Below are 27,445 nucleotides of genomic sequence, written 5' to 3'. Positions count from 1 at the left end.
CCCGTCCGTGCTTTCGGGGGCCGTTACAGGTCATCCCTAATCCCACTTCTGACACAACTGTGGTGTTAATATATAATTATAATGCCCACAAATTCTTGAAGAATAGCACTTATAAATGCCTCACTGTACAGCTTCAAACTGTCAGTACCATACATTGCAACATCTATGAATTTAAGTGTCCAGCCCCATCCCCCAGTTTAGGCCTATATAGAAAATCGAGTGGCTGAATAACGTTTTTGTTGTTTTTCGAATTAAAGAGTGGGCCTTTAACCATTGGGGGAACACGAAACTGGTGGTGCATGCACTTGCCTGGGCAAACATGTAATTCCTCACTCACGCCACACGGGGGGGATTTTACACCACTGTAGAGCAGCACTGACAGCATAATGCAATATGATATTAGGCAGTGGATGGAAGCAAATATGTATTGATGGTGTGTATATACAACCTACTGTATTTTTGCCCACAAAAAAAAGTTTTATGATTTTCTTAGCAATTGAAGATCAAAATGCACTATATCACAACAGCAGTAGGCTGCATATTATTGTACTTGAGTGAGAGAGGTTGGAGTAGATTGAACAGATGTTGCGAAATTTGGTGGCAAAAGAGATTGAAGGTCGATGTGGTGACAAAGGGGAAGAATGAACATTAAATAAAGAGGAGGGAAAGGGGTGGGGGGAGCGCTGAATCGACAAGGGCAGATAAAGGAGAGAGTGGAACGCTCACGAAGGTACACATCTACGGAATCACCAGAGCCACTTCCGCCCACACGAAAGATGGCGGCTCCCTTGATGGAGAAATTGTCGGAATCTTTAGGTTCCCCAGAACCTGCGGTTCGACTGATTCTGTCCGTTTTAGTCGGTGAGTTCAATTTCGTCATCTCTGACAGCTTTCAGTAGACGCTCTGACATAACCATGTGTCAATGTAATATTGAGTTACACCTTTAAAACAGTAACTACACACACACTCCGCTAAACCTGGTAACGTTAATGATGTCTCTTGCTCAGCTGCAGTGACTAGCCAGTCTAACGTTGGGCTAGCTAGCGAGTAGACCCGCTGGCAAGCCGAAAGATTACAGTAACCAAATGCACTTAGCTAGCTTTGTGTTTGACAAGCTGACATGACAGACGGGCTGCAAGGTTGAGCGGGCACAAGACTTCGCACAATGCATTCTTCTCTGCTGACTGTCAGAAAAAACATTATTTTAATGTTTTTAGCTAACGTTAGCGAGCGAGCGATTATAGCAGACGGGGTTACTACAAGCTGTTGTGGCATACAGTACGGACGGGTTTACTTTACAATGGTCGGTTTATCCCAGGTAGCCGGGTGTCTTGTCATCTCTGAACTTTGCTCTGACACATGAGCATGTTTTTCTACTGAAGTCACATATGCTGGGATTGACTAACAAATAGTGCATTATAACAGTTACGTTCATTGCCTTAATTCAATTGCAGTTGCTTTTCAGCTTCTGGGACCCCGATATGATTTATTCTTGCTGTAGCCTATAATTGTAGATATCTTACCTTTGTCTCATATTGACAATCTTGTAAATGTTTAGAATTTATATGAACTACAATACTGCCTTTCCCAGTCATTATTGTGATTGTGACACATTGACGTTATCAGATTGCCCTCCCCCCTCTATACTTTATGGAAGTTAATTGAAATGTGATTACAAGCTTTTAATTCTGGTGCCAATGTCTACCCTTGTCAGTTACACACACACCAGAAAACTAAGTGGGGGGTGTGTGCAGAGTGGTTAAATTGGGGGGTGGTCCATAATGCACTAACCTTAACGATATGCACCAAAAACTCACATGACAGCCTAACTACAGGCTCTTAATTAATAAACTGGGGTTAACAGTTGTTAACCCCATTTCTTCACAACCAAATAGCATGTGATTTCCGTGTAATGGTCAGATAATGACATTCCAGCTGAGTGACTTTTCATATTTAAACATGATAAGTCACTCTGCTTTAGGCATAACCATTTTGAGCTGAATCTCTCTCACTTAATTTGAAGTGTCCAGGAAACTAAAACCTCAACGATTGGTCAGTGTTTCCAGAATCTTTTTGTATTTTTTTTTAGCAGTAAAATGACTGTGGGAACGTCAGTTCTGGTGCCTTTTTAAAAGGACATTCCACTACCATGTAAATTGAATAAAACGATGCTAACACCATCTAAAATAGAATTTGCCCCTCCAGCCCAAAACATAATGGTCCTTATTATCATGATCTGGCAGGTGTGGTATTTAGCTAAAAGCGTTAGGCTATATCACCTGGCTATAGCCCAACTGATGCAGTATGTTGGCTAATAAATGGGCTGAAGATGGGATTTCCCATCTGCATTTACCCCATTAGGTTAAGAATTAGCTACATCGCAAACTCTAAACATGATCTTGTTGCTAGTTAGCATCATATTGATGACTTGAATGTCCCAAAAATACAATGTATACACTGTACAAGTATGTTACTGTGAATTCCAAACAACTTTTGTTTAGTGGTATTACAGTAAACTTTACAGTAAAGTATTGTTAAACCAGATTATTTAGAATTTGCAGTAATTTACAGTTAAATTACAGGACATTTATTTTTAAAGTGTAGGCCTACCTGTTACACCTGACCCATGTTACATTTTGCCCTTATCTCCTCTATGCCCTTATCTCCTCTCGTGAACAGTGAGGGCTAAACGCACCTAAGCCATTCTGCCCACTCCACTTTGAAAATGGTACAGTTAACAAATGTGTAGGATTTGAGAAATAATAAATACAGTAGTAATGGAAAGCTGGGATCCCCTTTTTTTAACAGTTGCCATTAACCCCTTTCAAATGTGTAGTTGTGATGGTGCAATGCACTGTATGCCTGGCCATGTTTTTTTTTTCTCTCTGTGGTACATACAATTTGAAAGTGTCTTGAGAAAAATATTATTTTCTCACGTGGAATGTGAGAATCCAATTGAAAAGGTCAACTATTCTACTATGGGGTTTTTCTGATTTTTGGTGTTCGTTAGGCTGCTCATGTTGTTGGCTGAGGAAAAGTAAGTGTGGTCTGCAGCATCTTCAAAGTGTGTCACGGCAGAAGTATTATTTTTGACATGTTCCACATTTTTTGGGGGGTCTGTGGGCAACAATTTCATAGTAGTTGCGCAGGCTGTGCAAGCAGTCAGAAAAGTGGGTCTCGTATGTGTTGACTACATTGGGCGGGAGACACGGGGTACAAAACCATTTTTCCGATTTGATTTTCATTAGATCTTGTTGTAGGTTATATGATTTTTGCCTAAGGTACAGAACCTCAGCCCCGGCGGGCCCCAGACCAATTGCATCGCTGGGTGTGCACTGATAAACGTCTCTGTTTTTTTTATCTTGAGGTTACAGCACTGAACTACACGGTCTTCATTTTGCTGTCGGCACTAAGGGCTCTCGTCTAGAATGATTCACTCGTTTTGATTGCACATGTTAACGGTCTCCTCCTTTCTGTCGTTCCTTCAGGGTACCCCTGTGCCCTGCTGTACCGCCGCTTCTTCTTCCACCAGCCACCCACTGTCATTCACCTATACCACGCCATCTCCGGACTGTCTCTGGCGGCTTTCAACTTTGGTGAGATGCGAGGGGACGGAGGGAGGCAAATAGAGAAGGAGGGAGGTAGAGAGAAAGGAGGTGGGGAAGTGGTGTGGGGGAGGGAGAGAGGAAATGAAGGAGGAACTTGGTAGGTATTTCGGCTCATGCCTATACATTTGTAATACGTTAAAAGGATTGAGAAGTTTGCTATGACCAGGAGACTATTTCTGAGCAGTGCTACATTAAGTAAATGGTGTCAATGGCTAATAACAATATTGGAACATCCCAACTTCAGGTGAAGGAGAGGTGAGAGAGCAGGTGGGTTGTTGACCCTGTAGAAAAGTGACTGGGGAATGAGTGTTGGAGGGGAATGGGTAATGATTTCCTTATGGCGGTCATGTTGGCAGGGAAACTGTTAGAGTTGGGATGGGGACCTATTAAGGGAGTTTAGAGAGGGATGGATGGTTTGAGGTTTACATGATAGTACGGGATTAATAACGCAACCTTTTCCCCCCTTGTTCTCTGCTGCACTTGGATTTTACAGCAGGTCTGTTGCACTTTCTCTGTCTTTGTGGAATCTATCTTATTTTTTTATCCTCTTCACTTGATAACCTGTGTTGACCTGCTCATCTTCAATTTGCAAGAATTGCACTCTTTCTTCCTCTGTTTCTTCTCTCTGCGCTTACATCCATCTCTCTGGCCCCTTTCCCTTCCTCTGTCCCTCGATCATTCCATCTTTCTGTCTCTTTCAGGAACCCAGCTCTATCACTCTGCATTATGCGTCCTTGTCCAGTTCCTGATGATGAGGCTTATGGGAAGGACGATAACAACCGTCCTGGCCAGCTTTATGTTTCAAATGGTGAGATTTCTCCCTCAATCTTTCTCGCTCCTTTTTTAAAATATTTTTTTTATTTTTCTCCTTTTCTCTCAATCTCCTCCTGTGTTCTGTTGTGATGCGGGAGTCAAGTGATAGAGGAAGCATCTCTCGCTCGTTGCCGCTGCCTTGCTACGGTGGTTGAAGAGCTGCACTGTCCGTGTGTGTGTAATTTCTGTTGTCATGTTACGATGTCCTCTTTCACTGGAGTACTGAAGAGCTGTAGAATACTGCCACTGTATGACGTAATGCGCTCGCCCGCCCTCCCTCCCTCCTTTTGTAATTTTTTTTTTTAAGTGGGACTGTAGTCATTGTTTTTTGTGTTAATCAAGCATGTCTTCTTTATCCCCTTCTCTTCTCTCTCTGTAGGCATACCTGCTGTCAGGCTACTACTACACCGCTACAGAAGAATATGATATCAAGTGGACCATGCCCCAATGTGTCCTTGCACTCAAACTTATCGGTATGTTCACCTCATCACAAACACCCTCTCTCCAATGCTCTGTACAATCTCTCTTTTTGTTTCCCACTTATTTCATGTAACACCCGTTGCTGCGTGATTATTTGTCCGATTTCCTTTTATTTTCTTAGCGACGACTTGCGTTGTCGTAGTTGTTCATTGGCCTCGGCGATAACATGGATCATATTTTGCATAGTGCAGTATACTAAAAAACCTACTAAGATCCATCATGGTTTTACATGGGTGCAGCTGAGGTGCAACATCTACAGTCAAAGTATTCATTCCAATGTTCATGGCAATCCAACTTGCGTTCTCTTTGATTTCAGGTTTGTCGTTTGATTACTATGACGGTGGCCAGGAACCAGTGAGTTGATTGATCTCTCTATCTGCGTTTGATTATTGGTCAATTCTGTGTGGAATTGTTTTTATCTCTGTTCTAGTTTTTTAAACATTTATTTTGCTCTATCAGTGTACTTGTCTGTTTGTGCTTCAACCTCTTCCAAGTGTGTGTGTGTGTGTGTGTGACACAGACAGTTTGGATGTTTGAGTGAGAGACTTTGTCCACACACCAGTCAGAGATGAGTTGAGGTAGCGTGTGTTTGCATTGAGGAAGTTATCCATTTACAAACAGGCAAGTGTCTAGTGGTCATCATTACAAATGATACTCTGTACAGTTGCTTCTCACCTTTTCTGTGTGTAGGGGTGCTCCTAAATGGCACAACTTATAGGGCTCTGGACGAAAGTAGAGCGCCATGTAGGGAATAGGGTGCGATTTGGGACGCACACGTAGTCTAGTTACTGTGCTGTGTATCTTGTTTTGTCCAGTCAAAAAGGCCCCAAAAGGCAGGCACACGGGTTTGCACTTGGAAAACCAGCAATTTTATGCCCCCTAGTTAAATGCCTGTTAAGTAGACCTATTTGGTTCAATTTAATTTGCGGTCAAACCATGGGCCGCTTTCAACAAGAACCCTGGGTAACTGGATATGCAGCGAGCTCAGCCAGTGACTGTGCACTGTTAAATGTCTCTCCTCTATTTCCTCTATTTCCTGTCTTTTCTTTTCTTTCACTTTTCATTCTATCCTTTTCCCCTCTTTGCTTTCCTTTTCTCTGCTCTCCCTTTTCACATTTACCCAACCTTTCCCCTTTTACTCTAAATCCTCCATCTCCTCTTAACCCTCCCCCGTCTTTCTCCCTGGCTCCAACCACTATTCTCCACCTCACTCTCCTTCCTCTCTCCCCCTCCACCCCACCAGTCCAATTTGAATGAGGAGCAGAAGAGGTCAGTCCTAGCCAAAGTTCCCTCTCTGCTGGAGGTAATCGGCTTCTCCTACTTCTATGGGGGCTTTCTGGTGGGGCCCCAGTTCACACTGCGCAGCTACCAGAGGCTCGTCAAAGGGGAGCTCACCGACTGCCCCGGACAGCCACCTAACAGGTAGAGGTGGGATGGGGCGGACTGGGAGGTGGGATGGGGGGTGCAGGGATGGAGGCAGAGAGAGGAAGGAGATGGATACATTGGTTTACTTAACAATATTTTTCTTTCTCTCAGTGTTATACCTGCTATGAAGCGATTCTCCCTTGGCCTCCTCTGCCTGGTGATCTACGCAATATTCAGTCCCCACTACCCAGATAGCTATTACCTAACAGATGAGTATGACGTAAGAAAGCCTTGCTTTTGCACCAGAATTCCTGACACTTAACATCACTGATTGAAGCCAAAGCCACATTTCCTTACGTTGTTCTGTTTGACAAATGTAACCGTCCAAAGTCAAATGCGAACGTGTCTCTTCAGGCCCAGCCGTTCTGGTACCGCTGTGTCTTCATCCTCCTTTGGGCCAAAGTCATCCTGTACAAATATGTCAGCTGCTGGGTCATTGCGGTGAGTAGTAGCACACTGTAGCAGCACTTAGTATGCAAAAACATCTCATTTCCAGGCTGCTCCCGCTTCAAAATAACAACACCTTTTACAGACACACCTGTCTCCACATACCTGTCATTCACACACAGATTAGTTTCGCTGGGACACACCTACGTCAGATCAGGGGAGAAGAAACTGGTCTGGGAGCCCAGTATATCACCGATACCATGTATTTAATTTTATCAGGAAGAAGTTATTCAAGTGTTTGTAAAAGGAATGTCTGTGATTTGTGACTCAGGAGGGTGTCTGTATACTCTCTGGGCTTGGCTATAATGGCCTGGGTCAGAATGGCGAGTACCAATGGGACGCCTGCGCAAATATGAAGGTGTGGACATTTGAGACCACACCCCTTTTCACAGGCACCATCGCCTCCTTCAACATTAACACCAACGCCTGGGTGGCCAGGTTAGTGCCTGACTAAAACTCGTAACTATTTATGGCCAGGTTAGTGCTTTCTGGGATCCTTGGGGCATCCCCACCCTTACCTTAACCATTTATATTCCACCTTAATTGGGTAAGGACGTCCCAGGGATCTTGGATAGCAGGGACCTTAGAGTCTGATTTTAAAACTGTATGGCTAAGTTAGTGTCTGACAAAGTGCTAAAGGTCTCTTGCAAAATAGATTTAAGCTGTATAAATACAGGTTTAATTGATAAAAATATATACTGGTATATCTAACAATATTTTGTGGTTTGTAACATTCCTCCAGGCATGTGTTTAAGCGGTTGAAGTTCCTGGGCAATAAGCTCCTGTCTCAGGTGACCGCGCTTGCGTTCCTGGCCATCTGGCATGGCACGCACTCCGGATACCTCCTCTGCTTCTCCATGGAGTTTATCATCGTAAATGTGGAGAGACAGGTACGAGTAAATAATGGAATTTAATAGAATTTTAATAAAGCTACTTTAATAATAAAGCTACTTTTAATAAAACTACTTGAATACTGAACTTCCTGCTTTTAATTCCTGCTTTATTCCTATGGGTACACTCAATATGGCTGCTTGTCCACCAATCACAGCACAGTGGCTTGATTGGGAATGGCTGTTCTAGTAATTTTATTTCTATGGAAACAAGCACCAGAGAGCGAATCCTGAGGAGAAAATGCCGCCTCGCTTATTTTTGGATGCTTTCAAAGTTGTACACGGCAATGTCTTGACCATGGTGGGAATGTACCGTATGTATTTTTTTTAAGCTGATAAGGTTAATAAACCTATTTTGCGAGGGTGACCTGGCCCTCAGTAGTCAAAACATAGTTGCGTCAAACATTGGGAGCATATAAACAGTGTGCAATGGCTTCATCTCTCTTTGTGATGTTTTCCATTCTCTGGAGCTGTGCGTTTTTAAACCTCATCAAGAGGAGACAACCTGTCAGTGCTAATTTATCCTCAAGCGGGTCAACAACTAAGGGTTCAAGATCTCCATTTAAGCTATTGGAGGATTCTCAAACTCTCTGCCCTGTATGCGTTACTGCATTACTGTGTGCGCCCGTGTCCATAACTATACCTTTTTATACTGTACACGTATCCCTGTTTGTTTCAGGCCCAAGCGCTGGTGAGGGACAGTCCCCTGCTGACCCGCCTGGCCAACAGTTCCCTCTACCCCCTCATCTACCTGGTCCAGCAGTTCATCCACTGGCTCTTCATGGGCTATCCTTTGGTGCCCTTCTGCCTCTTCACCTACGACAAGTGGCTCAGGGTAATAAACGGCTTAGAAAGCCTTCGGAATGTTGTCATAAGCATATTGCAACACATTTTTACTTGAAGTAGCTAAAGGTAGCTGGAAGTTTGTAATACCACAAACATGTTAGAACTCAGATCATGGATTATTGTGTGATGAGTGAGTGCAGTTTTCTGGCATGCGTTTAAGATTTTGACTTGGGTTGGGGAAACGGCTGTCTGGATGAGGATTTAATGTGCTCGGTTTGTCATCTTTCTGTTTTGCAGGTGTATTCGTCCATTTATTTCTGCGGCCACATATTCTTCTTCACGTTGTATCTAGGCATCCCGTATCTCCGCAAGGTGCTGGTACCTAGAAAAGAACGGAGCGAGAAAAAGGAGGACTAAGAACTATGTTAGGTAAATGCAAGCTTCTGTATAGTTCTCCCAGACTCTTCTGTGTTTACAGTAAGGCTGTGGCGATAATGGAATTTTGGATAATGATTTAAAGGGATAGTTCACCCATCTTAAAAAATGGTATATTAGCTTCCTTACCCTGGAAGCTGTCTATGGACAAGGTATGACAGAAATCCATGCTTTGGATTTGTTTACCTGGCTGCTGTTTCAAATGCTACCGTTTTAGCATTTGTGGCACAAATGCAAGTCAATGGTAGCTGTATTAGCATTTTTTTGGGCACTAAATGTCCACATCTACGTACCAAAAACTGTAAGTTACTTGTAGATGAAAAGTGTTTGAAACAGTGGCAGGGGTAATCAAAACGTAAGCATTGATTGCTGTCATACCATGTCCATAGACTGCTTACAGGGTACGGAAACCAGTGTGTTATTTTGTCATTTGGGTGAACTAGCCCTAAAAAAAACATTGGCCCGTTTTACTGAGATATGAAAACTGAGCTTGTAATGTGTCTTTGAAAATGATCTACTACATACCTAATGTATACAACACAGCTTTAGTGACACCTACGTCTCAGAAATGTATGATTTTTAACCACTTGGAACTTTAGGAAATGAAGCTTCCCCTCCCAACAGTGCTGTACTGCCCGTAAAATGATTGCTGCCCTCGTTGAGACATTACCAACTTTACCCTCATGTAAAAATTTAAAAAATGCTATTGGGTAAACTATATCTACTTGAAAATGAAGTTGAAAGACCCAAAAGCAATGTATTAAAACAATTATTATTCATAATTGGCGGTTATACCATTACTGTCAAAGTTTAGACTTAATACCCTGTAAACACATTCTCTATGTTTCAGTTATTCATTAGTCTCCATATTGGCAAAAGATAGTTTCCAGATAATTAATTCAACTTAAAGGCACAGTTTACCCCCAAAATGACTTTTGACAGATGTTTCCATACCTCCATAAATGGTATGAATTCAAAATTATGCAGATCTAAAATGAATGGGAATGATTCCGATCCAAAACAAATGCTGCCAATTTTTCCCCGTTTTTGTTTGAGATTTGGGCTTCTACATTTCTCCTCATGCATGTAGAGGGTTCTTCACAACATCTTTATGAATAAACAGAAATGTCACTGTCGCTTATGTTACTTGTGGATATATGATATTTATGATGATGGATTGGATTTATATAGTGCTTTTCCATCACATGCTCTATGCACTTTTTGTAAGGGGGGAAAAAAATCACCTCAACTAATCACTCTCTCTTTCTCTCAGGTCTCTGGCTGAATCTCCACCCAGGATGTGACTGAAGGGAACTGTGACTTTTAACTAGGAGCGGATCAGAAAATATTTTAAAGCCTTTAATATTATTTGTGTACACATTTTTCTTTCTATTTATTTTAGTGTTTTGGACAGGACGCACGTTTTTTGGGGGACCAGGGAGATAAAGGTACAGGAAATAACCATTGAGCCAATCAGGGGTGTTTTCTTGGTTTTTACAACTTGAGAGACTGAAGTCTTATACACAGTATATTGCACTCGCCACTCACAGGCTCTGGATCCGTAGGCAGCTCTGTTTTATGATCTCTCTTCCTGTTTCAACCCTTCCCTCAAGTCCATATACACGGTGTATACAAAACATCCTAATATTGAGTTGCACCCTCCCCAGCCTCAATTCGTCGGGCATGGACTCTACAAGGTGTCGAAAGCGTTCCACAGGGATGCTGGCCCATGTTGACTCCAATGCTTCCCACAGTTGTGTCAAGTTGACTGGATGTCCTTTTGGGTGGTGGACCATTCTTTATACACATAGAAACTGTTGAGCGTGAAAAACCCAGCAGTGTTTCAGTTCTTGACAAAAGCCGGTGCGCCTGGCACCTACCATACCCCGTTCAAAGGCACTTAAATATTTTGTCTATATTCACCGTCTGAATTGACACACAAACACACACAATCCATGGCTTAAAAATCCTTATTTGTCCTGTCTCCTCCCTTTCATCTACACTGATTTGAAGTGAATTTAACAAGTGACATAAATAAGGGATCTTAGCTTTTGCATGATTCACCTTGTGAGTCTGTCATGGAAAGAGCAGGTGTTCTTAATGTTTTCTCTACTCCGTGTGTGTATATAGACATGTCTGTGCAGGCTCTATGGTTCAGGCACAACATAAATGTTTTTGGCACTTTCAGATTTAATGTAAACATTAATTTTGTTGAGGGAACAAAAAACCAAGGATTGCTGCTCTGATGGGAATTATATATTTTTGGGGAGGAGTGTTTTCATTGGCCAACACTCACTCACAAGAAGCACTGTACACACTAACACGTGACTCAAAAATGGCCTTGTATTATCAACTGTTTTTACATTTATTCTGGGTTCAATTCAGATTTTGTTTCCTTTATTTTGTGACGAGACTGGATTTTATAGCTAATTTAGGAGGGTTTTACGATCAACCATTTTGTAGCTTTGGATAAGATTCCATGAAGGGATTTCAATGCTCTCCTCTTCCCCCATCTCCCTCTCCTCATGACCCTTTTCATCCTCCTATTTGTCTGCCGTCGTCCTCTCACTCCATTGCCACCCCACACCCTTCCGGCTGTCTCTGAACAAACTGGAAAACAAACTCCCAACTTAAACAGGTAACCAAAACCACCACTTTTACATTGAGTGACATCACCATACCAATGTCAGCAGCATCACAAATGGTCTCCAGTGAGATCTAGCACCTTCCTCAATCTTTTCTAGGACTTGGTAAAACTTTGCCCTAACCACTGACGTAAGGTCAGATGTAGAATGTTTGACCTGTCAGATACTCTGTTCCTACATCTACCACTATCCTTTTCCAATGCAGAGACACATTGGGATAGCAGTGACTCACTGTAGCAACAACCCACATTTTAATAATATTTATACTTGTGGTAATAATTAATTGATGTGAATTAATTGTTATTTCAGAGACTACTTTTTTGCCTTATTGCTACCAAATGTACAAAGGAAAAGAAATGGGGAAAAAAGAATTTTAAATACATTTTTTGTAATGTTCATTAAAATGCTGGATTTTAAAAACCAAAGAGGTGTGTGTCAGTGGTGTAAAAATACTTTAAAGTACTACTTATCTGTACTTTGCTTTACTATTTGTTAACTTTTACTTAATTACACTCCTAAAGAAAATAATGTATTTTTTTACTCCATGTTTTCTCTGACACCCAAAAGTACTGGTTACATGTTGAGTGCTTAGGACTGGAAAATGGTCCAGTTTACACACTTATCAAGAGAACACACATGGTCATCTCTGATCTGGCAGACTCACTAAACACATGCATTGTTTGTGAATTATGTCTTAGTGTGTATCCCTGGCTATCTGTACATTTTAAAAACAAGAAAATAGTGGCGTCTGGTTTGCTTTATATTAGGGAATTATAAGTTATTTATACTTTTGATACTTATATTTTAGCAATTCCATTTACTTTTGATACTTAAGTATATTTTGAACCAAATACTTCTATTCAAGTATTTTACTGGGTGACTGGAGTAATTTTCTATTAAGGTGTCTATACTTTTACTCAAGTATGACAATTGAGTACTTTTCCTCCACTGGTGTGTGTCTGGCAGAAGGGGTGATATGACGTAATTTTGCAGTCAGGGCGGGGAAAGGTAGTGGCTGTTAAGAGAGCGCCCCCCCCTGTCAGTCACTACATGTAGACACAAAAATAATATTATGTTGCGCTGAAATGAGTAATATTATGCGTTGTCCCCAACACCCTCATAGTGGATTCAAGTAAACAGAGAGAACAGTGCAATTTGGCAGGGAGCTAGAATTGGAGCTGAGAGGACGCAGTGTGGGCGGGTTAAGAAACACGGAGAGGGAGGGGACGTCAGCGTTATATTCCCATCGTTTTTACCCCTTCATACGACGTCTGCCGAAAACAAGGACATCGGTATTGAGATTCTATCCGTTCGTATCACTGTCTTGCGTCAAACTGAGGCGTACACATTTGAGCATCTTCAAGAGATCTGTGTATGAAATCCCGATACCTGCGCTTTAGTTTTTTTTGCGTCGGAGGATAGCTGAGCTGCAAAAGCGCGGATGCTACGAGGGTAGCGTTGGGTACCAAAACACCTCACTCACCACGGTAATGTGAAATTGACAGCGGCTTTCTTATGTTTTTGATTGTAACCCGTATCTTTTGTCGTCGACTATTTTTTTTTTTAAGGGTCCAAAATATAGATCTGCTGGCGTATGGTGCCAATTTATGCACCTATCAATCAATATGGGGTATAAAATCGATTAGTTATTGTCGCATAAACGCATGTCTGCATCACCTCTGTGTAGCCTTGAACAACCCGTGCTAACTAATTTTTAGAAGAATATATATTTTACGCTCCTCTACACAGTCTCGTTCAAGTTTTTAGTTTTGATTTAATATATAGGCCTAGGCCTTGATAGGCTTCGATTTTACGCATGGCAGTGAATGGTAGAATGTGGGTATCGTGATGCCAATAACGGCTCAATACCCCATGGAATCATTTTGGATACCGTGTCAACCAACTGGCACGGACACCAAAGCCTAAACACACCCACACAGGCAATGAGTAGGTGTGTGCATAGGCAGCATATTGACCTGTATATAGGCTATAGCATCATTTACCATCTCAAAATGAACAACAGCATAACTGGGCTATACGTTGCAGCTTTTTATTATGCATACCAGTTTGTTTTGATTCCGTCTAATGCTCCATTTTATTGTACCAGTTTAATGTGCCAATTCATTACCATGACCTGGGCCCATGTGCTGTCTTTTTACTGGGCTTTTGTTATTCTGCGTTATTCGTCTCTATTCTGTATGAGGTAAAAATATAGCGCCGGAAGATTCCGTTGGATGTAGGCTTAATGTATTAGGATGTTTACTTACGTGTATTTGTCTGCCCTGGCATGTCTAGTCTATGTTCTCTACACCTCAGCCTATCTTCCAGTGCTGATCGGCCTAATGTGTCTAACTCATTCTGCGGCGGGCCGAGTGTCTCCTCCCTACTACTTCATTGATGAATTAAGGCCGCTGATTAGTTAGGACCTCACCACACCTGGTTGTATAGGTCTTAATTGGACCTAAATTGTAAGGAGAAATCAAAAACCAGCCCACTCGGCCCTCAGTGGAATGAGTTTGACACCCCTGGTTTAATGCATGTACTGTATTCCTCCTCCCTGTCCTCCTCTCCCTTCTACCTTTCCCTTCCTCCCTCAGATGGACAGAATGAATTGTCTCTCCTTCCTCCTCCTTTGCTTGTCTTCGGTTGCCAATGGCAACAAAGGTCAGTTTCCTTTCCTTTTGACTGTTAATTGTGAGAACTGCTCAAATAATGTTTTTTTTCTATTGCCATGGGAGCACAGATACCTGTAGTCATGCTCTTGGCCAGGGCCCTTTTGTTGCTGTCCCCTAAACTAGAGGGAATTCAATCATATATCCACTCACTGTGCTCAACGTCATAATATATCACATTATATGTCTGTAACGTGTGATTACATACACATCACCATTATAGAGTGTTGTCCTGCATGTAGCCTGTATGTATGTATGTATGTATGTATGTATGTATGTATGTATGTATGTATGTATTTTGCTCAATGTGGTGATGTTGCTGTATGTGATTCTGTGTGTAATTGATAGATAGCATGACATTCCAAGGAGGATCAATCTTCTTTTGAGATAGATCACCGCGGATAGCCACGACTCTTGATTTACCAACATTGTTCCAATGATTATCACGCTGGAGACTTGAAATTAGACTGGGGGCGAAGGACGTCAGATAGGGCGAGGGAGGAGAGGAGAAAGGGAGTGATGCTGAAAGACAGGGAGAGCGAAGTGGAAAGGAGAGAAGGGGAGCAGCAGTGACGGACGGACGGACGGACGGACGGACGGGGGGGCAAAAGGAGTCGGTCCAAGGAAAGAGATACGGAGACGCAGCGTGTGTGACAGACAAACAGTCAGATAGTTAGGAAGGGCGGGTGGGTGGGGAGAGGAAGAGAGATGGTGCGTTAAATCAAGTGACGGGGAGAGAGAGAGAGAGAGAGAGAGAAAAAAGTGAGCGAGATAAGAGCGTGTGAGAGAAGGGCAGAGAACGAGGGGATGTGTCAAAGAGAGAGAGAAAGTGAGAGAGATGGAGCGAGAGGGGTGGAAAGAGAGCTCTCAATCTGTAATCCCGGGTGTAATCCACAGCCCTGATGTTCAGATTAATGCTGTATTGCAGAGAGATGGAGAGAGAGAGGGAATGGTAAAGAGAGACAGGCGGGGGGAGAGGGTTAGAGATAAATGACAAAAAGAGGGACAGAGCAGAAGCTTGAGGACAGGCAGTGTTCGTATCAGATGAACCATTGAGGATGGTGAATACTAGCCTGGGCATGACTCACCGGCCTGGTCACACAACCAAAATGGTGTACTACAAAGCAAGATCAAGGCAGCTAACTTGCCTGAATACTCTTAAAAAACATTTTGAGTATTTAGAAAGATAAGCTTGTTATGGGCATGGTCTAATTGACTCAACAACCAAACATACATCCCACATGGGGAAAAACTAGATGAATCAGTTTTGTTTCCACGTCATTTCAACAACAAAAATCAATGTGGAGAACTGGATTAGGAAAAACGTCTCAACGTTAGGGAATTAGGTATGTTTGGTTTATTTCACGTTGAATTCACGTTGGTTGACAACTCAACCAAATGTACATCAAAACTAGACGTTGAGCTGATGTCTGTGCCCAGTGGGATATCTACAGTGCATTAGGAGAGGAATCAGACCCCTTGAATTTTTCCACAGCCTTGTTTAAAAAAAGGTTTCACATCAATCTACCCCATAAATGACAAAGCGAAAACAGTTTTTTATTACATTTTGATACCTTATTTACATTTATCCACTATTTTACCAGGTAAGTTGACTGAGAACACATTCTCATTTTCAGCAACAACCTGGGGAATAGTTACAGGGGAGAGGAGGGGGATGAATGAGCCAATTGTAAACTGGGGTTTTATTAGGTGCCCATGATGGTTTGAGGGCCAGATTGGGAATTTAGCCAGGACACCAGGGTTAACACCTGTACTCTTACAATAAGTGCTCTGGGATCTTTAATGACCTCAGACAGTCAGGACACCCGTTTAACGTCCCAGGGCAGTTTCCCCAATCACTGCCCTCTGGATATTATTTTAGACCAGAGGAAAGAGTGCCTCCTACTGGCCCTCCAACACCACTTCCAGCAACATCTGTTCTCCCATCCAGGAATTGACCAGGACCAACCCTGCTTAGCTTCAGAAGCAAGCCAGCAGTGGTATGCAGGGTGGTATGCTGCTGGCATAAATATTCAGACTCTTTGCTATGAGACTCGAAATTGAGCTCCCTTGAGATGTTTTTACAACTTGATTGGAGTCCACTGGTGGTAAATTAAATTGATTGGAAATTATTTGGAAAGACACACACCTGTTTATGTAAGGTCACACAGTTGACAGTGCATGTCAGAGCAAAAACCAAGCCATGAGGTCAAAGGAATTGTCCGTAGAGCTCCGGGACAGGATTTTGTCGAGGCACAGATCTGCGGAAGGGTACCAAAACATTTCTGCAGCATTGAAGGTCCCCAAGAACACAGTGCCTCCATCATGCTTAAATGGAAGAAGTTTGGAACCACCAAGACTCTTCCTAAATCAAATCAAATCAAATGTATTTATATAGCCCTTCGTACATCAGCTGATATCTCAAAGTGCTGTACAGAAACCCAGCCTAAAACCCCAAACAGCAAGCAATGCAGTTGTAGAAGCACAGTGGCTAGGAAAAACTCCCTAGAAAGGCCAAAACCTAGGAAGAAACCTAGAGAGGAACCAGGCTATGTGGGGTGGCCAGTCCTCTTCTGGCTGTGCCGGGTGGAGATTATAACAGAACATGGCCAAGATGTTCAAATGTTCATAAATGACCAGCATGGTCGAATAATAATAAGGTAGAACAGCTGAAACTGGAGCAGCAGCACGGTCAGGTGGAAGTTGAAACTGGAGCAGCAGCACGGCCAGGTGGACTGGGGACAGCAAGGAGTCATCATGTCAGGTAGTCCTGGGGCATGGTCCTAGGGCTCAGGTCCTCCGAGAGAGAGAAAGAAAGAGAGAAGGAGAGAATTAGAGAACGCACACTTAGATTCACACAGGACACCGAATAGGACAGGAGAAGTACTCCAGATATAACAAACTGACCCTAGCCCCCCGACACATAAACTACTGCAGCATAAATACTGGAGGCTGAGACAGGAGGGGTCAGGAGACACTGTGGCCCCATCCTAAAGCTGTCCGCCCGGCCAAATTGAGCAATCGGGGGAGAAGGGCGTTGGTCACGGAGGTGACCAAGAACCCGATGGTCCGCTCTGACAGAGCTCCAGAGTTCCTCTGTGGAGACGGGAGAACATTCCAGAAGGTCAACCATCTATGCAGCACTCCACCAATCAGGGCTTTCTGGTAGAGTGGCCAGATGGAAGCCACTCCGTCTGCCATTCAGGCACACAACAGCCCGCTTGGCACCTAGAGGACTCTAAGACCATGAGAAATAAGATTCTCTGGTCTGATGAAACCAAGATTGAACTCTTTGGCCTGAATGCCAAGCGTCACGTCTGGAGGAAACCTGGTACCACCCCTACGGTGAAGCATGGTGGTGGCAGCGTCATGCTGTGGGGATGTTTTTCAGCGGCAGCGACTGGAGGACTAGTCAGGATCAAGGGAAAGATGAACGGAGCAAAGTACAGAGAGATCCTTGATGAAAACCTGCTCCAGAGCGCTCAAGACCTCAGACTGGGAGCGAAGGTTCATCTTCCAACAGGACAACGACCCTAAGCACACAGCCAAGTCAACGCAGGTGTGGCTTCGGGACAAGACTCTGAATATCCTTGAGTGGCCCAGCCAGAGCCCAGACTTGAACCCGATCGATCATCTCTGGAGAGACCTGAAAATAGCTGTGCAGCGACGTTACCCTTCCAACCTGACAGAGCTTGAGAGGATCTGCAGAGAAGAATTGGAGAAACTCTTCAAATACATGTGTGCCAAGCTTGTAGAGTCATAACCAAGAAGCCTCAAGGCTGCAATCACTGCCAACAAAGTTGATTCAACAATGTAAAGGGTCTGATTACTTTAAAAACGTTCATACATTTGCAGAAAAAAATCAAAACCTGTTTTTGCTTTGTGATAACGAGGTATTGTGTGTAGGTCGATCGAGGGGTTGGGGGGGGGGTGATTAAATCCATTTTAGAATAAGTCTAACGTAACAACATGTGGAAAAAGTCAAGGGGTCTGAATACTTTCTTGAATTCACTGTATGTTTAGCTTTCTTAATGAACCGGAAAATCAACTGTTATTTCTGGTTGTTTGTCAAAGTTAGCTGACTAACTCATTGCTCCTGCCTTGCAGTACACCCATCTGGCTAGGAGAGAACGCCACTCGTCTTTGAGATGACTAGTACTGGAGGACAATTACTTTCCACTCTGTAGTACTCTCATCTCACATTGATTCAGGACAGATTGGCATTTTTAATTGTTATAATTAGCCAGAGTGTTTTGGTTGTTGAAACGGCGGAGCGGTTGCTACACAACATGTCCTGTGGCTCTGTCATCGCTGTCTGAGTCGAACGTCATCATCTCAGGGTCTAGTGAGGGAGGCATGTCTAAAATAAAAGCCCTCAGGCTTTTGTTTTGGTCTTTGATTGTTTGAGTGTAAAATCGTCACCGTTCCAGCTCGTTAGCTCTGCCTTTGATTGATATGGGTGAACATTCTGGAGAGAAATGAATAATTAATTGGCAATTAGAGGGTGTATTCACAGCAAACTTTCCCTGTTTAATTTGGACGTCCACGTTTGCCAGTGAGTGAAGTGGTCAGGCAGCCTGTGAGACTGACTGCTTGGGCTGTTCTGATTGATATGTACAATTTACCTCTCCCTGTGTGATAAGGTGAAATCGGCATAGATGTAATTATGTTGCCAACTGACGCAAGGTGTGGAGTGACACGTGTGTGTTGGTTGAGTGTGGGGGTTGAGTGTGTGTGCATTTCTGTGTGTCTGTGTGTGTCTTCATTTGTCTGTATGTATATCTGCAGACACACACACACACACACACACACACACACACACACACACACACACACGTCCTGTCATGTAATGGGTTGTTACAAGTAGCCATGTTTTTTTCCCCCTTCTAATTGCTCCATTTAACAGAAGCCTCCTTTTGTCTCCTGTGTTACCGTTCAGCCAATAAGCACAAGCCATGGATCGAGACGGAGTACCAGGGTATTGTCATGGAGAACGACAACACCGTTCTTCTCAACCCACCACTGTTCGCCCTGGATAAAGACGCTCCACTGCACTACGCAGGTGCAGTACAGTGTCGTGACATTGTATTAGTTAATGTGACGATTGTTGCTCATCGAATGATTACAAGTTTCTAATTACGTGGTTAACTGAATCAAGCAATTATTAACTCATTAACCTGGGGCACCATGGGAAAACTAGTTTTATTGAATTTCTATTTCCCAAATTAACTCAAAGAATATCAGAATATCGATTTGACAAAAGCCGCTAATTAACCAGTTGCCTCTATCAGTCTCATAATCTGAACGTCGTATAGCCCTTGAATCTGCACGAACCCGGGTCCCACTAATGAATTCGTACCACACCAATCTTAGTTGAATATTTATTTACCAAAAAGCTAAAATGATGATAAAAGATACACATAGACAAAACACATTATAGGCTATTGATTAGAACTTAGTATAACGGGCCAACACACTATGGCGCGTGTTACCCACAATGGGAATTTCAAAAGAGAGAGAAAAAGAAGTACACGAGAAATATACATTTGGGTGAATTTGTCAGCTATGCTATTCTAACCCTAGCCTTGCCCCAAACTGCCGCTCTTTTGGGTCAGAATAAAATGATGTAATTACGTGGGGGGTGATCTCTGGGGATTCTCTGCGTGGACCGTTCCGTTGTTCGATGACGCACTTCTCCTGCGCACCTCGTTGCTCGTCCTCCCGGTGTCCGTGTCCCTTTTGGCTTAGGAGTCTGTTCCCCCACTTTTCTCTGGAAGGGGTCTTCTGAGGACAGACAGCTCTGTAGCTCAGAGCTCACAGCATAGGAATGAAACCCTTTCGATACCACGATTCGATGGGAGATGGAGGCTAGGTGATTCGACTTGAATTCACCCGCTTAGACACAGCTACTCATCCGTAGCTTGGGTAGAAAAGGATTTATTTGTCCTCAAACTTGCGTTGCGTTCTGGGTTGGTTGACTTTTTCAGACCCTGCTGCAGCTGGGGTCACGTAGTCCTGTTGTAAATTCTATACTCACAGGTTTTATACCCTTGCGTCAGAAGTGGGCGTAGCCGCCTTTAGAGCAATTTTCTTGGCGTACCACGTTAATGAGGCAAGGGCTAGATTTTTCTCAAATCCCATTTTAGACAACTAACTTAACATTTCATCTTCCCCAAAACATTCTCTTTGATTTGGATATTTTCCATACAACGTACAATGTATAAACATCAAACATACTGTATACTAGGAAAACCCTTCACATTACAATGTTTTCGTAATAATGTCATCTAACGCCATTTGGAACATATTTGCTATTGGTTACAATGGCCACGGTTAACATATTGAAAACCGAGTCTCACAATACCCCTACAGTGAGTAAGCATTTTGTAGAGGGGAAATTGTTAGAAATTGAAAATGTTATGCCGTCCTAAAATCAGAGTGGACGTTGTAAAATGGTAATTATACAATAATAACCTATGAAGCGCCATCATTTGTCGCCAGAAAGTTGACATTCTTACCACACAATTTGGTAAATACCAGTGGAACAAGTACCGTAAAATAAAGCACTACCGAAAGGATTTTGCTGTGCACTCCCAGAAGCATTACACATATTAACATGGAAAATAATCATATCTGTCCTGTCCTCTATTTTTAGGGCTGCCCCAATAGTTGGTGTATAATTCTATTCCTGGGTACTGCGCTGGTCCTCCACAGCCAAGTGAAATTCAATTATTTGTATTCATTGGGAACATTATATGCCCTGTGCTCACAGAAATCATTATGGTACACATTTCCCAACTGGGACAATAAAATGATTGACTGGATCATGTAACATCACATGGGGTTCATTGAAATAGATCACTGAATTTCATGTTGTTCATTTTAGCCATTGAAGACTCTATTTGAGTAAATCCGTCAATGTAAAGCATCAAAATGTCACAAAGTTAAATTAGTACTAAAATGAGCTGGGCCCCCCTGGGCCCTCCCCTCTCTCCTCCAGGTGAGATCTGTGGCTTCCGGGTGCACAATGGGCCCTCGGGATCCAGTTCGGTCCAGTTTGAGGCGGTGGTTCTGGACCGCTCGACAGGGGAGGGCCTGGTCCGCTCTAAAGAGCCATTGGACTGTGAGAGCCAGCGGGAGCACAGCTTCACCATCCAAGCCTATGACTGTGGAGAGGGCCCCGATGGAGCCAACAGCAAGAAGTCCCACAAGTGAGATACACAACATTACATTACCCTAAAGGTCAAATAGGTTTCATGGATTGGATTGTTGTTAGAGGTTATACTGGTTATTGTAGTTTGGAGAATGATTAACCCTTGGGTATTTGCCACTGCTATGCTTAATCCATACCTTACTATATTACCATGCAGTTATGTATGTATTGACCTCTCTTCATTCATCTTTATCACGCTCTTTACTCTGCTCCTATTTCTCTTTCTTTTCTTTCTTTCTCTCTCTTTCTTTCAGGGCCACGGTGCATGTACGTGTGAACGACGTAAACGAGTTCTCCCCAGTGTTCGTGGAGCGTCGCTACGAGGCCTCCGTCCCAGAAGGCCGTCTGTTCGACCACATCGTGCGAGTTGAGGCCCTCGACGCAGACTGCTCCCCGCAGTACAGCCAGATCTGCTTCTACGACATCATCACCCCCAACGTTCCCTTTGTCATCGATAACGATGGTGAGAACTACAGCTACCACAATAGAGCTGGGCTTTACAGCAGATTTCCACAAATAAACAAGGAGTCTTTACCAGAGCCGTTTAGAATATGTTTATCTAAATATATGGCTCTGGTCTTGACATTTTGTTTATTTCATTCATATACTATAAAATTGAATGTAGTGTGTGAGTTGACATCTTGTCACCAATGAAAACAACAGTTAGCATGTTGATGACTACCAATCTGTAAAAATATGAGTTCATTTCCCTGTTCTATTTTGATTGCCTCCAGTTGGTCTTGTTGCTATGTACGTTGCTAGAGAATGACCGGTCCCTTAAGTAGTCACTCACTCACTCCTCCACCATTTCCAAGTATCTTGCTCACCCATTTTGCAGTTTTTATGCTATGGCATTCCTTTTGTACCACAATGAGCAGATTTGCAGCCTGTTTTTGCTGTAAGAAACACAGTTTGACTCTCGCCTTCACGAGTAGATAGTCCTAGCTTTCAGAAAAACATACGTGTGCGTAGGTAGTAGTTGGTTAAGCAAAGCTTATGCATCAACATTGCTAGGGCAGGTTTCTTTGAACAGAGCCCAGAGGGCAATAGGTTCAGGGGGGTTAGGCCTTAGTCTAGTGTTTCCGTTGATCTTGTAGACATGTTTCCTCTGAGGAGAAGGCTTTGATTTCAGTCTGCAAGACTGCCATTGACGGGCTAATGGTGGGAGATCGATAGCGTGCATTTTGTAATATGACAACAGAAAAGGGGATGGCAGATATTCTCAGGAGTCAGGTTTTTACCATGACTTTGCACAATTGGCAGTGACTGGGGAGGAGGTTGCAGGGGATCAGAAGTTCCTTTAATATATGGGTCAGGCTGCTGGGCCCAGATGAAGCACAGAGACTTTTTTTTGTTTCTGCCCGGGCGGTTTAAGTGCCCTAGTATTGTCATTTTCTCTCTCTCTCTCTCCCACTCTACCTCTATATTTCTCTTTCATCCCTCCCTTTCGCAGTCTTTCTTTCTCCCCCGTCTCGCCTTGTCTTCGGGCCTGTCGTGCAGGTTCCGTCAACCATATCTTTGTTACATTCTCTCTTCGTCTCTGGATATAAGAGGAAACTTTATTCATTATTTTAGTTCTCTTTTCTCTCTCCCTCCCTTGTCGTTGCCTTTTCCCGTTTGAATATACTGCACTGAACAACTTTGGAGTGTCTACTGTGTGTGCGCATAGGTGTGGTGAGAGTGTGTGTATAGGAGTGCATACTTTTCATGCTGTGCTTTTGAGTGAGTGAATGACTGTTTTTGTATTGTACTGTACATAACTCTCTCTCCCTCTCCGTCCCTCTTTTCCCATCTCCTAGGTAACATTAAGAACACGGAGCCATTGGATTCGAAACGCCAGCGTGTCCACACCTTCTGGGTGACCGCGTTCGACTGTGGCAAGAACCGAGCTCAGGCCGACGCCCAGGTCGTCGTCACGGTCAAACCGTCCTGCAAACCCGGCTGGATCGGTAATCAATAACACTAAACGCATCATCACCCTCATTATTCATGACTAATTCATCTGCCTCCTCAGTGGTGGTGTGGAATGGACCTGTTCCCTATATAGTGCACTACTTTTGAACAAAGCCATAGGGTCCGTCGTCAAAAGTAGTGCACTACAGTATCTAGAGAATAGGGTGTAATTTGGGACACAGGCTGTATCTTTGTTGGAACTACATTAGTGTCTGAAATGATACTGTAGCATATAGAATGGACGTTGTTGGGTTCAATTTTGCAGACTTCATTTACATTACATTTACATTTAAGTCATTTAGCAGACGCTCTTATCCAGAGCGACTTACAAATTGGTGCATACACCTTATGACAACCAGTGGAACAGCCACTTCAATTGAGAAAATGGTGATAACCAAAGATGACAATTCTACTTTATAACTTAATTGGTGTGAGTGGTCGAGGGACACAACTTACCTTTGCCTTTAGAGTATAATTATCCTAACATGAATGACTCATCAACACAGATTTTTTTTGTACAGTGCCTTCGGAAAATATTCAGACCTCATAACTTTTTCCACAGTTTGTTACTTTACACCCTTATTCTAAAATATATATTTTTTAAATCCCTGAATCTACACATAATACCCCATAATGACATAGCAGAAACCAGGTATTTAGACATTTTTGGAAATGCATTCAAATTAAAAAACTAGCACATTTCCGTAAGTATTCACAATTTTTACTCTGTACTAAAATTGAAGCAATTTTCGATGCGATCACAGCCGTGAGTCTTCTTGGCAGTGGCGATTGCAGCATGTAAATCTTGGTGGGGAAAACTCTCGCAAAATTGTTTAAATGAAGGGGGCATTGAAAGTGCTTAGAATATTCATTGGCATTTCTCCAAAACAGGCTGTAGGTTACATGTGCACCAACAAGTCAGAACAGTAGGCAAAATTATGAGGGGGAAAGGGACCAAATTATTAGGGTGAGGCACATGGCTACTAACAGCTTACTACACAACATACACTTATTATTACTTTCTTAGCTATAGTATACAGATCTCCCTGGCATATTACATCATTTAAGAAGCAGCATACAAGACATTTTTGGACTCACCTTGTTGTGCTGTACTCACTTGAACAGGACATTTTGTCATCAAACTTTGTCATCAAAGTCTGGCATTCTCTGGATTTATGGTGCTTTCACGACAACTGAGAAAAACAAGGTTGAATCATGAGGTCGGTGATTTTCAGGCCCAAGCTCTAGAAAGAGGCCCAAGTTCCCGACTTGCAAATTCTAAGTTGTTTGACCGTTCAAAACGTATTTTCCCAGTCGGAGCTTGTTTTTTTTCCAGAGTTCCCAGTTGTCTTAAACTCACTGAAGTTTTCCAAGATCAGAGTTTCCAGTTGTTTTGAATGCAACAGAAGTCATGCTGGATTAACAGCATGGCCAATGTGTTCAACCTTTTCTGGCCCATGGTGTTGCATGGGCAACCCTTGAGGCGGCAGGGTAGCCTAGTGGTTAGAGTGTTGGGCTAGTAACCGGAAGGTTGCAAGTTCAACCCCCTGAGCTGACAAGGTACAAATCGTTCTGCCCCTGAACAGGCAGTTAACCACTGTTCATAGGCCGTCATTGAAAATAAGAATTTGATCTTAGCTGACTTGCCTAGTTAAATAAAGGTTTAATTTAAAAAAAAAGGTTTATCCTTTTAAGCTTGGAAGAGAGACCCTTAAACCCAGACTTGGACCACACACCCTCTCCTCTAAATAGCAGACTATTGATTGCTTTGCAATGCTTGTAGTTGGCCACTGATTCCTTCCAAACCACTCAATGTTGAATTTGTGATTTCCAACTTGTTGTGTAATGTTTAGATCCAATGGCAGATGAGCATCAATACATTTTATTTCTCTTCATATGACAAGGATTGAAAAGGATTTGCCAGTAGATTGTCGACTTGATTCAGGATGATGACTGCTTGTCTAGCTTGCGAGCTAAGATTTTTAAAGTATGATGTTCACATGATCAGTCCAATCAAAGCTACGGTAGATATAACATAATTTGACGTCATTTTATCTGTAGCCAATGACCTTGTGCCTTCTTGGATGGGCATCTCTAAAGTAAATCTATAAGCACCACCCAACGGGCTTGAATTTTCAAGCTCTCCCCATAGATTTTGCGGTGACATAGTGTCCCCATGAGTGAAAGAACACTGAGCCAATCACGGCGCAACTGGAGAACATTAACAATGCCTACGCTCTGTATTTTCCTCTGGCTGACCCACCACCAGAGAAAGTACTGAGCTAGTCTGTAAGCTGCATTCTGGAGCTGCCTTACTCAAGAAAGCGAAAATGTTTGTATGCGGCTTTATTAAAAAAATTATACATCTTTTTCAAACTGATATGTGACATCGTATTAATGCCAAAATAACATGCAAAACAGGCAACAAAGCTGCCCCGAATGACAGGTCACTGCTTCTTGGGTATGATGCTACAAGCTTGGCACAACTTTATTTGGGGAGTTACTCTCATTCTTCTCTGCAGATCCTATCAAGCACTGTCAGGTTGGATGGGGAGCATTGCTGCACAGTTGTTCGATCGGGTTCAAGTCCGAGCTCTGGCTGGGCCACTCAAGGACATTCAGAGACCCGAAGCCACTCCTGCGTTGCTTTGCTGTGTGCTTAGACAAGTTTTTGTCAAGGATCTCTCTGTACTTTGCTACATTCAGCTCTCCCTCGATCCTGACTCGTCTCCCAATCTCTGCCGCTGGAAAACATCCCCACAGCATGATTCTGCCACCACCATGCTTCACCGTAGGGATGGTGCCAGGTTTCCTCCAGAAGTGACGTTTGGCATTCAGGCCAAAGAGATCAATCTTGGTTTCATCAGACCAGACCAGAGAATCTTGTTTCTTTGCCTTTTGGCAAACTCCAAGAGGGCTGTCATGTGCCTTTTACTGAGGAGTGGCTTCCGTCTGGACAGTCTACCAGAAAGGCCTGATTGGTGGAGTGCTGCAAAAATGGGTGTTCTTCTGGAAGGTTCTCCCGTCTCCACAGAGGAGCCCTGTCAGATTGACCATCGGGTTCTTGGTCACCTCCCTGACCAAGGCCCTTCTCCCCCGATTGATCTGTATGGCTGGGCAGCCAGCTCTAGGAAGAGTCTTGGTGGTTCCAAACTTCTTCCATTTAAGAATGATGCAGGCCACTGTGTTCTTGGGGACCTTCAATGCTGCAGAAATGTTTTGGTACCCTTCCACAGATCTGTGCCTCGACACAATCCTGTCTCGGCGCTCTACGGACAATTCCTTCGACCTCATGGCTTGGTTTTTGCTCTGACATGCACTGTCAACTGTGGGACCTATATAGACAGGTGTGTGCCTTTCCAAATCATGTCAAATCAATTGAATTTACCACAGGTAGACTCCAAGGTGTATAAATGTCTCAAGGATGATAAATAGAAACAGGATGCACCTGAGCTCAATTTCCAGTCTCATAGCAAAGGGTCAGAATACTTATGTAAAAAAGGTAGTTATTTTTTATTGATTTTTTTGCAACAAAAAAAATAGAAAGTTATTTTCGCTTTGTCATTATGGGGTATTGTGTGTCGATTGATGAGGAAAAATTGTAATGAAACGTAACAAAATGTGGAAAAAGTTAATGGTTCTGAATACTTTCCTAATGCACTGTATTTTGATGGTTTATTTTCTCTGTTGGTTTTCAGGCTGGTCGAAGCGGGTGGAGTATACCCCCGGGTCAGGCAGCATTCCCCTGTTCCCCAGTTTGCACCTGGAGACCTGCGAAGAGACTGTGTGGAACATCCAGGCCACCGTAGAGCTGCAGACTGGCCATATTGGGAAGGGCTGTGACAGGGACAGCTACTCAGACCGATCAGTGCGCAGACTCTGTGGTGAGTGCTGCTTGAGTCTGGGCTATTCATGATGGACTCAATCTTTGGGATAATAATGTGTGACTATTTGAAGATTGGAATGGAGCATGCTCAAGTCACATAGGTTTTAGCCCTATTACCCACATAAGCATAAAAATACCTTGCATTTGTGGTGTGTGCGTAAATGAAATGAAGTAATCCAGTCATGCATTTC

At 43.1% G+C, this 27,445-nt stretch overlaps 2 protein-coding genes across 5 annotated transcripts in view; both read left to right on the top strand.

Annotated features, from left to right (window-relative positions):
* The first annotated feature begins 693 nt into the window (after positions 1–693).
* On the top strand, positions 694–11,955 carry LOC118367323 (lysophospholipid acyltransferase 5-like). Its single transcript, XM_035750667.2, has 13 exons — positions 694–861; positions 3,490–3,597; positions 4,311–4,417; positions 4,802–4,895; positions 5,219–5,256; positions 6,146–6,324; positions 6,439–6,547; positions 6,682–6,768; positions 7,046–7,212; positions 7,517–7,664; positions 8,344–8,499; positions 8,748–8,879; positions 10,159–11,955. The coding sequence occupies exons 1-12, from the start codon at positions 777–779 to the stop codon at positions 8,865–8,867; spliced, it is 1,398 nt and encodes a 465-aa protein (XP_035606560.1). The 5' UTR covers positions 694–776; the 3' UTR covers positions 8,868–8,879; positions 10,159–11,955.
* A 715-nt stretch (positions 11,956–12,670) lies between these two features.
* Positions 12,671–27,445, top strand: part of LOC118367322 (calsyntenin-3-like) — a 37,269-nt gene continuing 22,494 nt past the window's right edge. For 2 of the 4 annotated variants that reach the window (XM_035750665.2, XM_035750662.2), the window contains exons 1-7: positions 12,733–13,017; positions 14,128–14,194; positions 19,142–19,264; positions 21,203–21,413; positions 21,670–21,878; positions 23,215–23,364; positions 27,067–27,252. In XM_035750665.2, coding sequence (XP_035606558.1) covers positions 14,128–14,194; positions 19,142–19,264; positions 21,203–21,413; positions 21,670–21,878; positions 23,215–23,364; positions 27,067–27,252 — 946 coding nt within the window. In that variant the 5' untranslated portion in view covers positions 12,733–13,017. Of the gene's footprint in view, positions 13,018–13,091; positions 13,482–14,127; positions 14,195–19,141; positions 19,265–21,202; positions 21,414–21,669; positions 21,879–23,214; positions 23,365–27,066; positions 27,253–27,445 lie in introns of those variants that run through there. The other 2 variants (XM_035750666.2, XM_035750664.2) reach the window with 2 other exon arrangements.

Source organism: Oncorhynchus keta, chromosome 34 (genome assembly GCF_023373465.1).
Source record: "Oncorhynchus keta strain PuntledgeMale-10-30-2019 chromosome 34, Oket_V2, whole genome shotgun sequence".
Taxonomy (NCBI): domain Eukaryota; kingdom Metazoa; phylum Chordata; class Actinopteri; order Salmoniformes; family Salmonidae; genus Oncorhynchus; species Oncorhynchus keta.
Note: the sequence above shows the minus strand (reverse complement) of the source record. Positions and strands in the feature narration are given on the sequence as shown.